The 16,353-nt window shown below is 37.2% G+C and overlaps 1 protein-coding gene across 1 annotated transcript; it reads left to right on the forward strand.

Annotated features, from left to right (window-relative positions):
• The first annotated feature begins 7,433 nt into the window (after positions 1 to 7,433).
• LOC136174743 (olfactory receptor 10A5-like) lies at positions 7,434 to 8,396 on the forward strand. Its single transcript, XM_065944928.1, has one exon. The coding sequence runs from the start codon at positions 7,443 to 7,445 to the stop codon at positions 8,394 to 8,396; it is 954 nt and encodes a 317-aa protein (XP_065801000.1). The 5' UTR covers positions 7,434 to 7,442.
• The last annotated feature ends 7,957 nt before the right edge of the window (positions 8,397 to 16,353 follow it).

The raw sequence follows: 16,353 nt of genomic DNA on the forward strand, positions 1-16,353 counted from the left end.
TTGGTTGTAACTTTCCTACCCAGTAAGCATCTTTTAATTTCATGGCCGCAATGGTATTTCCTGTACTTTGTTTCATTTCCTTCTCATGACAGGTACTGGGCATTTTATAGAAGAGAAACTAAGACATGGACTAATTTTCTCCAGGTCTTGATGTTAGGAATCAATGGAATGAACTAAAATGGTAGTTTCCTTTTTTAAAATTGAAGTATAATTGATTTACAATGTTGTGTTAATTTCAGATGTGCTGCAAAGGGAATCAGATATATGGATACATATGTGTGTACATATTTATGGGCTTTCCTGGTGACTCAGTGGTAAAGAATCTGCCTGCCAATGCACAAGATGCACGTTTGATCCCTGGGTCGGGAAGATCCCCTGGAGGAGGAAACGGCATCCCACTCTGGTATTCTTGCCTGGGAAATCCCATGGACAGGGGAGCCTGGCAAGCTACAGTCCACGGGGTCACAAAAGTGTTGGACATGACTTAGTGACTAAACAACAACATACATATATATATTCTTTTTCATTACATAGGTTATTACAAGATATTGAATATAGCTCCCTGTGCTATACAGTAGGTCCTTGTTTATTTTATGTACAGTAGCATGTATTTGTTAATCTCATACTCCTAATTTATCCCTTCATCCATATTACTTTTGGTAACCATGAACTGATTTTCTAGATCAGTGAGTCTGTTTCTGTTTTGTAAATGAGTTCATTTGTATCACTTTTTTAGATTCCACATATAGGTGATGTCATATGATGTTTGTCTTTCTCTGTCTGACTTAACTTTACTTAGCATGATAATCTCTAGATACATTCATGTTGCTGCAAGTGGCAGTATTTCATTCTTTTTTATGGCTGAGTGATATTCCATTTTGTATATATACCATCTCTTCTTTACCCATTCATCTGTCAGTGGACACTTAGATTACTTCTATTTCTTGGTTATTATAATTAGTGCTGCTACAAATATTTGGATGCATGTATTTTTTTAAACAGTTTTTCTGTTTTTCAGATATATGACCAAGAGTGAGATTGCTGGACCATATGGTAGCTCTATATTTAGTTCTTTAAGGAACCTCAATACAGTTCTCCCTAGTGACTGCACTAGCTTACATCCCCAACAGTGCAGGCAGGTTCCTTTCAGAATGGTAGCTTTCCTTTGTTTTAGATATCTTTCCATTTCACTAAAACCACAAAATTTGCTTATGACAAAAATTCACCAGACTTCTTCCTCCTGGAGGTGGAAATTAATTCCCCTTCCTTGCATGTGGGTTAGACTTAGTGACTTACTTCTGTGCAACAGACCATGAAAAGGAAATAGTAATAAGTCATGTTCATATATCATACACACCCTGGTGTGATGTGATGAGAGGAATGCTTTACTCCTGTGATATAGTCCCCACCTCATTCCCCCAAAAAAGCCTAATCATGAAAAAAACAGCAGACAAACCATACTTGAGGGTGATTCTGCAAAATACCTTACCAGTTGCTATTCAAAAATGAAAAATAAGGGAATACTGGGAAAACATCACAGGTTGGAAAAAATGAGAATATATTATGACTAAATACTATATAGTATTTTGAAATGAATCTTGGTACTGAAGCCTGTGAGTAAAGTGAATTCAGCTAAGGCCTGCAGTTGTACCAATGTTAATTTTTTAGTTCTAACAAATGAACCATGTTCATATAAGATGTTTTACAATTTGATGGGAAAAAAATGGATGGAGTATAGAAATAATTATTATTTCTGATCCTAAGTCTAAAATTATTTTAAAACTTAAAGTGTTTTACATAAAATTTCAATCAACATAAAATTATATACAACCAAAAGTAGAATTCCCTCTGTTACCCAAATTCATTTCCTAAAGGCAACTATTAGCAATTTTTATATCCTTACAGAAATTTTCTAATAAATAATTTCATTTATATATTTTACATATTTCATTATATATAATTTCATTTTATATATTGAAATTTTCTTTATATAAAATACATGCAGTTTACATGGTATAATGTATCAGGTTCTCGACCTTGGTTTTTTAAATTCAAAAGCATAGCTTCTACTTTGTCCATTGGTCTTACACGTATGAAGAAGTTAGGATATTAGAACCAACTCCAAACATTGTTGAAAAAACAGAATCTGTTATTTTAAGTGGTCACTTCAAGAAATTGACAAGCAAAGTCCTGAAGATTTTGTAATGGATATTATTGATCTTGTATACCTTGATTTTTTAAGTAAACTTTTTAAATTGCTAAGCATCACAAAACAGAAAGGTCTAGTGCTGGGATTAAACTTAGGTCACTCAGAATCCACAACTTTTGTGCTTTTCTCTACAGAATACATTGTCTCTACAGAATACAGAATACACATTCCTAGAGTATGGTTTTCCTTTCTTGAATTTTATCCTATTGGCATCTGACATTCCATAGGATCCCAAAGGGCAGTGGAATCAAAAAGGTCAGGTTCCCTTGAGGAAGGGCAGGAAGAGAAGCTAAGTTGAGCCCAGAAACACCTGGGGGAAAATACATGTGCCAGCCCTTCATAGGGCCCTGAGGACCAAAGAGGCACCGCTGGGAACAGATCGCCTAAATCAGGGCTGGGAGCAGGGCCAGTCCATCTAGTCTGCTCACTCACACCTAACACAGAAGGCTGCAGTGACCTGCCTTCAGGTCCAGTCACTAATGGCTCATCCAAGAAAGGGAGTAGGACCTCCCTAATTCTTTTTCTGGTTCTTCTGACAGCAGAGCCAGAGGTCGCCAAACTCTCAGGAGCCTGCATGAAGCACAGGTATCAGGTAGAGCTGAACAAGGCAGACCTTCCTATTGGGCACAGGTAAGGTTCCTGTCAAGTGTCGAGTCAACCCAGGCCCCTCTCGAGGTTCAGGTGCTCAGCTAGACAAGGTTTGGCAGGATTTGGTGAGCATCTAATTTGATTCCTTTTCCACACTGAGAAGACATCATCAATCTTCTCTCTGGGCCTTAGTTTCTCCTTTCTATGGCATGAGTGAGATCTGAAAATGCAAGAAGATTGAGATTACCCAATCTGTGTGTGTGTGTTTTGGCTTCCAATTCGGTCCCCTAAAGCTTTCTGGGTCAGAAAAATCTCCCTCTCTGTAGGTTTTGACAAAACATATACCTCCTCCAAGTCCTAACTGTCCTCTATTGTTGCAGAAGTTCTGGAGTGACTGGCAAGGAGACTGCAGCATGGCCATGGGCCAAGTTCTGCTGTGTCCCCCACCTCAAGTCAGGCTGTATCTCTTCTTCCCAGTAGTTTACAGAAGTTCTGGTGCCAAAGGTTGACACTTAAATGTTTAGGTTGGGTTCATTTTATACACTTTGTCGAAAACCCATGTGTTGTTTTTATTATACATTTTTCTGATTATGGTTTTAAGTACAGGTTCAGTCATTTCCATGTAATTTCTATGTAATTAAAAATTTCTCAACCTCAAAATTATGTCTCTGCATTAAAATTCTGCATTCATCTCTAGTATGGGGAGCATAATGATGGCATTTAAATCACAGTTATGAGAAGAAAATGAGAGAATGAATGTAAAGCACAAAGTATAAATCTATTACATTTTTAGTAAATATTGCAGCTTCATCATCATTATGATCATCATCATTTTCATTTTTAATGTTATTACTATCATATAATAAATGTAGCTCATTGTAGAAAATTTGGTAATCCATAAAAATAGAAAGAAGAAATCACCTTTTTACAGCACTTGGAAATAGATCACTTTAAAATTCTGATTATAACCTTTCAGCCTTTTTATACAAAAAATGTATTTACAAAATTAGAAATTTAGCATATATGGGCAGTTTTGGCATCGTATTTTTTCATTAATATTATACTGTGATTATTGCATTACACTATTAAACATTCTTCAAAATTATTTAAATGATTGCCTGATTTTCTTTAAATTCATGCTCTATAAGTTAACCTTTCATTCGTCTATCTATTAATGATCATTTTCAAAGTATCACTATACTGGTCAGCACTGAACAGACACATAAAATCATTGCCTCCAATTCTTCTACCTGAGGAGTTCTTGAATCAAAATGTATGAACATTATAGGATCCTCACACAGTTTGTGACAAACTGAGGCTAATTTGCATAGCCTCAAGCAGAATAAGATATTGCTTACTAACCAACCCTTACTAGCACTGAGTATTATACTTTTCAATATTTCAAATTGATGAAGAAATTAAGTTTCTATCTTAATTTTTAACTTTATTACTAGCAAAATAGAGTAATTTTCATATGCTTACTGGCCATTGGAAATTTTTGGTGAAATAAATCTTTGTGTCTTGTATTTTTCTTTTGAGGAGATTGGGTCATTTTAAAAGGGATTTCTATAGCTTATTATATATTAGGTAGCCAAACACTTTTTATTATTTGTTGCCATTATTACAAATATTTTCCCAGCTTGTCATTAAGTTTTCCCTTTTGTTTATGGATTGTTTTGTGTTATAAGTGTCTCGTTCTTAATAATATTCAAGTATTTGTTCTTCAAATTAAAAAAATACATTTTCACTGTGGATAACGTAAAAAATATAAAATGTGAAGAAGAAATTTAAAACTCTTGGAATTGTACCACTAAAATATTAATGAAGAAATAGAACTGAAGGCTTTCTATATGTATTATATAATACATATATAAATTTTCTATTTAACATAAATGATTTATATTAAATATACTATCTTGTAGCACACTTTATCAACTTAGCAAAAACTTATTGAATATTTTCTCATGTCATTTGTTATCCTTATAACATACATTTTAATTACATCATAGTATTCATAATATAGATGTGTAGATGTAACAATTTATTTCCCAATCTATTTTTATATAGTTAGATTGTTCTTTATCATTTATTTGTTCTAATTACACTATTATAAATAAAGCTGAGAGGAGCATCCTGGTATATAAAATTTGTAGATAATCTTAATCTAAAATTGTAGATATGAAGTTGCTAGTTCAAAGAATCTCTGATACATAGTGTAAAATCCACTTATTGTTTGGACCTATAGTGTTTGAATGTTTATATTTCACATTTACCCAAAATAAATACCATGTTTAAAATTTTTTAAGAAAAAATTATCTCCTTTAAAAAATTGTGCTTAATTTTTGTTGACTTTGAACTGTTTTTCTCTTCTGGCATTTGATTTCTGATGATGCGAACTGAAAGATTATTGACTTCCCTAGTTTTCCCTTGGGTAATTTGTAGCAATATGTTGACATTTATCTTGTACACATTGTCTCCTTAAAATTTATCTTTTAATTTCTGTGTTAAACTATTAGTGTTTAAAATTATTTTATTTTTATATGTTAAAATCAATGAATATTTTCTTTTTTGGATTCTGCTTTAGAGAAAGAACTTCAGAAAGCTAAAGTAAATGTAGTTACCTATATTCAATTCAGCTAAAGCTTCGTATTTACATTTAAATCTTTTTCCATGTTGGGTATATTTTATTGTGTTATTTAATGTAAGAATGTAACATTTATTTTCCCCTCAAGTTGCCCCAGAGATGTTTATATATGCATTGGTCCAGGGATTCATTCTATTTCAGTTATGTGCCTAGAGAGATAGTCTTCAGAGCATGCACAAATAACCATAATAAAATATTGTAATACCATGAGGAAATATAATATTATATAGTAATATTATAACATGTTTAAATACCTGTCGATGTATATGATCCTCACCTTTAAGAATTTTTTGTTTCTTTGATGTGTACTATCTAGGTTTTTAGTCATAATTAGTGGGAAGGAAAAGGAAAAGCCTGCCTGCTCCATCTTATAGACACAGAACTTCCTGATTTATCTTTTTCCTTTGCAGTTGGGCCAGAGTTTTTGTTTGGTTGCAGTTTACAGAACTTGTTTTCATTTGTTGTTTTGTTTTGATCATTTGCTAGGTTGGTTAGTGAATAAAATGATTTCCCATCCTCAGAAATTTTTAAAAATTATATAAAGACATACGGCTGTGTGAATCTTTTAAAACTTGTTTGCATTTAGGGATGCTTTCAGTTCAAAAATCATGTCTCCTTTTAGCTCAGAGATGTTTATTTTTCCTCTGGTACTTCTTCGAATATTCTTTTTTTTTTTTTCTCCTTTGCTACATATTCTGGAATGCCTATTGATTTTACTTACTGTATTTTACTTCATTATTCTTATTATTTTTGTCTCTTTATTATATTTTCTCAGTAATTTAGATATAAATTCTCTTGTGTTCTAATTCATTAATTCAGTTTTCTTAAGTTTCTAACCCTGGACTCTATAATCTTTTAATTTTAGTATCATGATTTCCCCCAGGTAGTCTCTTCTAACTATATCCTTGTTTCTGTTTTTCTTTGTGTCAACTTTGGCTTTTACTGCTCCTAATAATGTTTTATTTCTGTTAGTAAATGTGTGTTGTTCTTACTATAGTTCTCCATCCACATCTAATTCCCTTTCATTTATCCCAGTCTCTTGGCCCACATCATTTTCCAACTTTATCTCATAATGTCTCCATTAGAATTCAGTATTTTATTTTACCAAGATAACAAGAGAAGAAGAACCTCTTGATAACCAGTTGCAAATTAGAAGCAATTAATGTAAAATGAGGATCCAGTTGAGTCTGGACACCTTGATGTTAGTGGTATTGATTCTCTTCTATCATCAATGTGATTTGGCAAAAATTCCAATTGTAATTCTTGTAACCATTAATGAAATAATCCCCAGATCAAGTCAAAACTGTTCAATGATGCATAGTTTAATAGAAATCAGAGTATTTCAGAATCCAACAGATGTGGTTTAGACCCCAGATTTGCCACTTTAATTGCTATTTATTAACTTCTCTGGGGTCAGTTTCCGCACCTGTAAAATGCACATGTGTAAGGATAAAGCACATGCATATGATAATAAATACTAGCTTCTCATTCACCTCCCAAATTCTGACCAGGCATAAAAAGTATTATGAAGAGGTGAAAATTAATTAGATGCATGGATCTGCTTCATAATCATAAAGATATTTCTAAACTTATGATAAATTCACATTATGTGTTCTTTAATGAAATTGTGAGCATTGTGCTTGTTTCTCAAAAGTTTATGTGTTTTTAGAAATACCACTGCCTCCAAAAATGGACCCTTTGGTGGTTCCTTCAGGGTTGCATGGTTCTGATTAGGCATAAACTTTCCCTATTTGTCAACGTGCAGATAGAAAGATATCAACTCTTCTGAAACCTGATCCAGGACCATTTCAGAGCTCATGCTGTGGCCCTTCTGCCCTGTGCTTTTATTCTCAGATAACACAAGATAATTTCCCTTGCAACTGAGATCCTGATCTTGCCTCTTTTCCTGACACTAAAAAGGATTCTGAAAAACAAATCCAGAATCAGACTCTTCCAATCGAGAATCTCTATGACCACAGTTGGGGGTTCATTCCTATATTTATGGCTGAAGGAAACTGGACAAGAGTTAATGAGTTTATCCTCATGAGTTTCTCTTCCTTACCTACTGAAATACAGTCATTACTCTTCCTGACATTTCTATTCATCTACCTGCTCACTCTGCTGGGAAACAGCCTCATCATTCTGGTTACCTTGGCTGACCCCATGCTGCATAGCCCCATGTACTTCTTCCTCAGGAATTTGTCCTTCTTAGAGATAGGTTTCAATTTAGCCATTGTGCCCAAGATGCTGGGGACCCTGATTGCTCAGGACACAACCATATCCTTTCTTGGCTGTGCCAGTCAGATGTATTTCTCCTTCTTCTTTGGGGTTTCTGAATGCTTCCTCCTGGCCACCATGGCCTATGACCGCTATGTAGCCATCTGCAGTCCCTTGCACTACCCAGTCATCATGAATCCAAGGACACGTGCCAAACTGGCAGCTGTCTCCTGGTTTCCAGGCATTCCTGTAGCTACTGTGCAGACCACGTGGCTCTTCAGCTTTCCGTTCTGTGGTAGCAACAAGGTGGACCACTTCTTCTGTGACAGCCCGCCTGTGCTGAGGCTGGTCTGTGCAGACACAGCACTGTTTGAGGTCTATGCCATCATTGGAACCATTCTGGTTGTCATGATACCCTGTTTGCTGATCCTTTGTTCCTACACTCGCATCGCTGCTGCCATCCTAAAGATTCCGTCGGCAAAGGGGAAGCATAAAGCCTTCTCTACCTGCTCCTCTCACCTGCTCGTCGTCTCCCTTTTCTATGTATCTTTAAGCCTCGTCTACTTCCGCCCTAAGTCCAATAATTCTCCTGAGAGCAAGAAAGTGCTATCACTGTCCTACACTGTTGTGACTCCCATGCTGAACCCCATCATCTACAGCCTGAGAAATAATGAGGTGAAGAATGCCCTTGGTCAGACCTTCCACAAGGCCCTAGGCCTTAGAAATTGCATCTCATAAGCATCAACAAATAATATTAAAGTTTATCAAATAAGGAACAATCAGTTTGATATTTAGAATCCCTTTGCTTATCTCCACTGTGATGAAACCCACTGCTGAAATGAATATTGGAAAACTCGGTGAAAATAAACCATCACAGAGGTGGTTTAGACCTATCACCACCACCTGGAAAATTCCTCTGCTTGTCCAGTATAGACTACATTCTTTTCTTATTGTCAATTTAACACTTCTGTGACCAAATAATCCCAGATATTCACATTCCTCTTTCCATACTGTTAAAAGTATGAAACTGCTTATAATTGTAGCATGGGAAAACACATAATAAAAAAGTGGAAGACTCATCGAAAATCACCATGTCAGTTTGTCTTCCTTTGGGCGAATATGACTCCGCTCATCAGATAGGAAACTCTACTAGTCCTCCCCTGGTGCGTAACTCTCATTACTGACTTACATTAGTTTTCATGTCCTTGAGGGAGTGTTAGTTCTTTTAGGCTCACTGGTTGAAGTCTGGACATGGGAAAGTGGATCAATAATTCCCATACCTACACCTTTATAATGCTAGCAACCTCTTTATTCCTCATTCTATTTATCCTAGGAAGAATGACCTGAGCTTCCATTGGCTCTCTAGATTTAGGGTGTCAGATTTAGGGTGTCTAGATTTAGGGTGTCCAAATTTAGGGTGGTTATTTGTTTAAAGGTCGTTTTTAATCATTAATTTTGTTTAAGTTCTTAACCTTGTTGAAGTAATATCATAAATTTCGATCATGATGCTGGTTTCATCAAAGGTTAAAATAGATCCAGCTAACTCCAGTATAGCTCTTCTGTAACATAGAAGAGTCCTCATTATTTTTATAACTTCATAGTACTCTATTTTGTAGATATGCCATAGTTTACTTGATGAGTTTTCTACAATTACAAAGAATAGTTTTATGTGTAAACCTTTTTATATTTTTGCCAGTGTACCTGACATGTGGAAATCTGGAAGTTGGATTTATTGGCCAAAGTGCAAATTTACAGTGTTTCTATCTTGGCAAATTTCTCTCCAAACTTACTGTACCATTTTACACTCCCAACAGAAATTTATGAAAGTTCTTTTCTCCCCAGAGCCACACCAACAATACTTGTCACCAATCATTTAGAATTTAGCTTATGTAATAGGTGAAAAAAATAATTAAATATTAATTTGAGTGAATAAAATTTGAAGAATGCAGAGTGAATAGATGAGTAAATCAGAGGAAAGATATGCATTTCATTTAGACTTCAGAATTCATAGTTTAGATGATTTACAGTTGGTGATGTCTTGGTACTCTATTTTCTCCACTTGAAAGCTTCTTTTGACCTTCATTTTAACCAAATCCGTTTTATATTTCAAGGTCTACTACAACTCCTCAAACAGCTAAATTACTCTTTCCTCAGTCAGTTCAGTGGCTTAGTCATATCCAACTCCTTGCGACCCCATGGGCTGCAGCACATCAGTCCTCCTTGTCCATCTCTAACTCCTGGAGCTTGCTCAAACTCATGCCCATCGAGTTGGTGATGCCATCCAACCATCTCATCCTCTGTCATCCCCTTCCTCTCCTGCCTTCAATATTTCCCATCATCAGGGTCTTTTCCAATGAGTCAGTTCTTTGAATTAGGTGACAAAAGTATTGGAGCTTCGTCTTCAGCATCATGCCTTCCAATGAATATTCAGGACAGATTTCCTTTACAATTGACTAGCTTAATCTCCTTGTAGTCCAAAGGATGCTCAAAAGTCTTCTCCAACACCACAGTTCAAAAGCATCAACTTTTCAATGCTCAGCTTTCTTTACGGTCCAACTATCACAGCCATACATGACTACTGGAAAAACCATAGCTTTGACTAGACGGACCTTTGTTGACAAAGTAATGTCTCTGCTTTTTAATATACTGTCTAGGTTGGTCATAACGTCTCTTCCAAGGAGCAAGTGTCTTATAATTTGATGGCTGCAGTCACCATCTGCAGTGATCTTGGAGTCCAAGAAAATAAAGTCTGTCACTGTTTCATTGTTTTCTCATCTATATGTCATGAAGGGATGGGACCAGGTCATGAAACCATGATCTTCATTTTTTGAATGTTGAGTATTAAGCCAGCTTTTTCACTCCCCTCTTTCACTTTCATCAATAGGCTCTTTAGTTCCTCTTCACTTTCTGACATAAGGGTGGTGTCATCTGCATATCTGAGGTTATTGATATTTCTCCCAGCAAGCTCGATTCCAGCTTGGGCTTGCATCTATGTTAAATTTTTCAGTGGACAAATTAAATTCTGTGTATACTATACTATACTAATTTTTATGTTTGCCTTCCCCCAATGTACCTGTAACCCTGAAAATGAATTCTGTACAAGTGTTTCTGTTTTAGTATAAATAAGCATACCTAAAAACTTTTTGTTCTGCAAAACTCACATTAAAATACCATGGATAAATAGGGTTAACGCAGGCTTCTCAACTCAATGGACATCAGTTTGAATAAGCTCTGGGAGCTGGTGACAGACAGGGAAGCCTGGCATACTGCAGTCCATGGTGTCACAAAGAGTCAGACATGACTGAGTGACTGAACTGAACTGAACTGAGGCTTCTCAAAATATATACAACTTTGAAGCTAGAGGTGGAAAATGAGGGAGAAGATTGGTATTTTAAATATGCCTTGTAGAAAAAGTCAAACATGAACGTTCAGGCATTGTGCCAGATGCAAAGCAAACAATAATAAACAGGTCAGATGTGGCTACCTCTTTCAGTAAGAAACATGAAGTCAAAAGTCTATTCCAGAAGCACTGTAAGGAATGCCTAGATATGCATTAGGCTTTTTGGGTTAAGCCATAATCAGTTGGAGGAAATTTTATCTTAAACATGGACATCATCTTACCCCTTCAATTTCAATTCCTATTCCAGAAGGATTAAAGATTTTGAGATGGTAGCCTTTTCATCTTAACCAGTAGTTTATAGCCTCCCCTACTGAGAGCATCCTAAACAAACTGCTTATGGTTTTCATTAATATTCTCCAGTTTGCTTAGACAATGACTATGGAATCATCCTCTTCATGCCTCTTCTGAACTCTCCTGAGTCCAGGTCAGAAACAAGTCCTAAGAACCAAGCCCAATAAGAATCAAAGTGAAAGGAAATGTAAAAAAATACTAGTATGGAGGAAATTAAATCACTTCCTTGAAGATACCTGCACTCCAATATTCATTGCAACACTTTTCACAATAGCCAATACATGGAAACCAGCTAAGTGTCCATCAACACATGAATGCATAAGAAAATTGGCATATGTATACATATATGCAATGCAATATTAATCAGCTGTAAAAAAAAAAAAAAAAAAGAAGGAAATCTTGCTACTTGCGACATCATGAATGGAACTTGACAGCATTATACTAAGTGAGATAATTCACACTGAAAAAGGCAAACATTGTATGATTTCACTTATATGTGGAATCTGAAAATACCGAACTCAAAGAAACAGAGAGAAGAATGATGGTTGCCAGGACCTGGGTATGTTGAGGTTGGTCAAACTGTACAAACTCAGTTTTAAATAATTAAGTTCTGGGGATCAAATGTACCGCATAGTTACTCTAGTTAACAATACTGTGTTATATACTTGAAAGTTGCTAAGAGAGAAGATCTTAAATGTTTTCACCATACACACATAAACATACAGCTAATTATGTGAAGTAATGGGCCTGTTAACTAACTCTATTATACTCATTTCACAATATACACATGCATCAAATCATCACATTATACACCTTAAACTTACACAATGTTCTATGTCAATTATATCTCAATGAATCTGGAAAAAAAATTAAGAATACTGGTATGCTCCTCTAGTCTCTGTCTGGTGGAAACTTTGGAGAATAGACAGACCACTGAGTTTTGTTCCTTTTCTCTTGTAGCCTCACAAGTGCAGGAGAAGTTGAAGCTGCAGTAAAAACCTTCCTCCAAGGAAGGTTTCATGCAGAATCTTCATGAGATTTTGTACTCTTGGGAACCCCTCAAATCTCATACCTGTCAGAAAGTGATTTCTCCTGAAGAAGAGGAAGTATTGGGGGAAGTCACTTCCAAGAGTAAACAGCAGGGACCAGGGAGCCCTGAGACCCAGCCTGGAATCCTCTAGAATGAATGGCGCAGGCCCAGTCCAGAACTTCTCTGGAGTGACTAACGCTGCCCAGCTCAGACTGATTTACAGCTGCTGGCCCCTCGTAGCTACCCGCAGTGTCCAAGACACCGGGACAAAGCTTCTTTGAGAATGTGACAAGGCAAACCCGACTTCACCAGCAGTGTGGACCAGGACAAGCGCAAGCAGAGTGTCTTTGGAATGACTGGTACAGATGCAGTACAGGACTTTTCTGAAGTGGCTTGCACAGACATCACCACAATTTAGAACTTCCTTGGCATCACCATTCAGACATAATCCAAAGCTGTTCTAGAGCGACTGACACAAACCAGGGCTTCTCTTCAATGTGCAACAGACAAACCTCACTCACAGGAGGTAAGTGAAGGATGAGAAGGCAGGGCACAAACTTGAAATCTCCTGTAAAGAGGATGATGGCTCACCATCAAGAAAGGTGTCCTTTTTGGTACATATCTTAGATAAGAAAGGTGATCAGAAATCTCAAGTAAAACACATGGGATTTTATAGAATTTGACAAAAGAAGTAGGACAAAGGGAATCTGCTAAAGAATAGGTAACAGTGATAAAATGTGTATTGTGCTTTAGACTGTTCAAAGTGTTTGCACATGAATTATCTCATTTCATAGCCACAATAACCCTATAAGGTGGGTAGGGTTTTTATAATAACTGACATTTTATGATTGGAAAGAAACATAACTCAAAAAATGTCAGGTCAGTAGCTTTGTGTCTCATATCTAAAACAAATAATAACTGGAACTTTAGCTCTCCCCAGATCCTTGCCATGATAACTTTGTGGTCTCAAACTACCACTTATGTGGTAGTTTTGCAAAGTTCTCTTAGGTGTGTTAACTAGTTCTTCCTTGTTGAAGCAAAACATAGACTCTCCAAGATGGAATCCCTAAAAAGAGATCTGGATAGAGACATAGCTGGTCACACAGCCTCAACTGACAGGAACAGGATTTCAAGTTTCCCCATAATGTCCCCTTCCCCTGGGAAAGGGACTCTCTTCCCCTCTATCACCCCTTTCGTACTTACAGGGAGAAAACAATATTAAAAACAGAAGAGAAAGGTGAAAGAGAAAGAGAATGAAGTCTAGGTCAAAAGAAAGAAAGTTATGACCAACCTAGACAGCATATTGAAAAGCAGAGATATTACTTTGTCAACAAAAGTACGTCTAGTCAAGGCTATGGTTTTTCCAGTGGTCATGTATGGATGTGAGAGTTGGACTATAAAGAAAGCTGAGCATTGAAGAATTGATGCTTTTGAACTGTGGTGTTGGGAAAGACTCTTGAGAGTTTCTTGGACTGCAAGGAGATCCAACCAGTCGATCCTAAAGGAAATCAGTCCTGGGTGTTCATTGGTAGGACTGATTTTGAAGCTGAAACTCCAATACTTTGGCTACCTGATGTGAAGGGCTGACTCATTTGAAAAGACCCTGATGCTGGGAAAGATTGAGGGCAGGAGGAGAAGTGGACGACCAGAATAAGATGGCTGGATGGCATCACCGACTCAATGGACATGGGTTTGGGTGGACTCCGGGAGTTGGTGATGGACAGGGAGGCCTGGCATGCTGTGGTTCATAGGGTCGCAACGAGTTGGACACAACTGAGTGACTGAACTGAACTGAACTGATAGAGAAAGATCAAGGAAATGACGGAATACATGACTGAAAACTGTGGGAGGGAGGCAGACACAAAGCCAGGACTCCTGCTTTCATATTGTGCTTCGTGCAGCCTCAGGGTCCTAAGAAGAGGCATGAGGGCGCCATTTCAGTGGCCAGGAGAAAAGTGAGAGCCAAGCAAATGGGTCTTTTAGCCCTGGTCCCTGCCCTAGTTCATCCTCATTGAACTCAAGTCTTGAGAGTTCTGAAAGATTTGGTTTGATAGAAAAGGGAAGGAGCTCCTCTGCTTTAAAAGTCAGAAAAACTACTGTTATGCATATGTAAGTTCCCTCAGCTTCATTAACTAAGTGTTCAGAAATTCTTTTCGATAGCTTCTGAATTTGGAGCCCGAGAACCTTTTCTTTTCTGGTCTCTTGTCACATACTACCTAGTGTCTAAGTAGTGTCATCAGGAAATTCTCAAACTATGTTTGCAGCAGTATTCGTCTGGTTTCAACTGTCATACAACTTGGCCAAACCTCATTGGATTGCTTTCTATCTGCCTAACACTGCTTTATCAAAAGTTTGGATTTAGAGGCTTCTTGTAACTATAGAAACTGTAGTGTATATTTTTATATATGTATATATAAATTATATATATTTTTATACATGTATATATAAATTATTTAATGGGCTTCTCTGGTAGCTCAGCTGATAAAGAATCCACCTGCAATGCAGGAGACCCTTGTTCAATTCCTGGGACAGGAAGATCCGCTGGATAAGGGATAGGCTACCCACTCCAGTATTCTTGGGCTTCTCTGGTGGCTCAGCTGGTAAAGAGTCTGCCTGCAGAGTGGAAGACCTGGATTCAATCCCTGGGTTGGAAAGATCCCCTGGAGAAGGGAATGGTTACCCACTCCAATATTCTTGCCTGGAGAATTCCATGGAGACAGGAGCCTGGAGGACTATAGTCCATGGAGTTACAAAGAGTCAGACACGACTGACTAACACACATATTATATATAATATCAATAATAATAATGACTAATAATTCAAATGTTTTATAATTTTACATTTATTTCCATATCTCTTCAGTTCTGTTTAGTTGCTCAGTTGTGTCACTCTTCACGACCCCATGGACTGCAGCACACCAAGTGTTCTTGTCCATCACCAACTCCCAGAGCTTGCTGAAGCTCATGTCCATTGAGTCGGTGACACCATCCAACCATCTCACCTGCTGTCGTCCCCTTCTCTTCCCGCCTTCAATCCTTCCCAGCAGTAGGGTCTTTTCCAATGAGTCAGTTCTTCTAACCAGGTGACTAACGTATAGAGCTTCAGCTTCAGCATCAGTCCTTCCAATGAATATTCAGGACTGATTTCCTTTACAATTGACTAGTTTGATCTCCTTGCAGCCCAAGAAACTCTCGAGTCTCCTCCAACACCACAGTTCAAAAGCATCTTTCTTTATGGTCCAAACTCACATCCTTACATGACTATTGGAAAAACCATAGCTTTGACTAGACAGACCTTTGTTGGCAAAGTAATGTCTCTGCTTTTTAATATACTGTCTAGGTTGGTCATAGATTTTCTTCCAAGGAGCAAGCTTCTTATAATTTCATGGCTGCAGTCACCATCTGCAGTGATTTTGGAGTCCAAGAAAATAAAGTCTATCATTGTTTCCATTGTTTTCCCATCTATGTGCCAGGAAGTGATGGGGCTGGATGCCATGATCTTCATTTTTTGAATGTTGAGTTTTAAGCCAGTTTTTTCTCTCTCTTCTTTCATTTCCATCAAGAGGCTCTTTAGTTTCTCTTTGCCTTCTGTCATAAGGGTGGTGTCATCTGTATATCTGAGGCTATTGATATTTCTCCTGGCAGTGTCGATTCTAGCATATGCTTCATCCAGCCTGGCATTTCCCATGATGTACTATCCATGTAAGTTAAATAAGCAGAGTGATAATATACAGCCTTTACGTACTCCTTTCCCAATTTGGAACCAGTCCGCTGTTCCATGTCTGGTTCTAACTGTTGCTTCTTGACCTGTATATAGATTTCTCAGGAGGCAGGAAAGGTGGCCTGTATTCCTGTCTCTTTAAGAATTTTCCACACTTTTCTATGATCCACACAGTCAAACACTTTTGTGTAGTCAGTATAGCAAAAGTAGACGTTTCTCTGGAACTCTCTTGCTTTTTCTAACCAATGGATGTT

This window comes from Muntiacus reevesi, chromosome 9 (genome assembly GCF_963930625.1).
Source record: "Muntiacus reevesi chromosome 9, mMunRee1.1, whole genome shotgun sequence".
Classification (NCBI taxonomy): domain Eukaryota; kingdom Metazoa; phylum Chordata; class Mammalia; order Artiodactyla; family Cervidae; genus Muntiacus; species Muntiacus reevesi.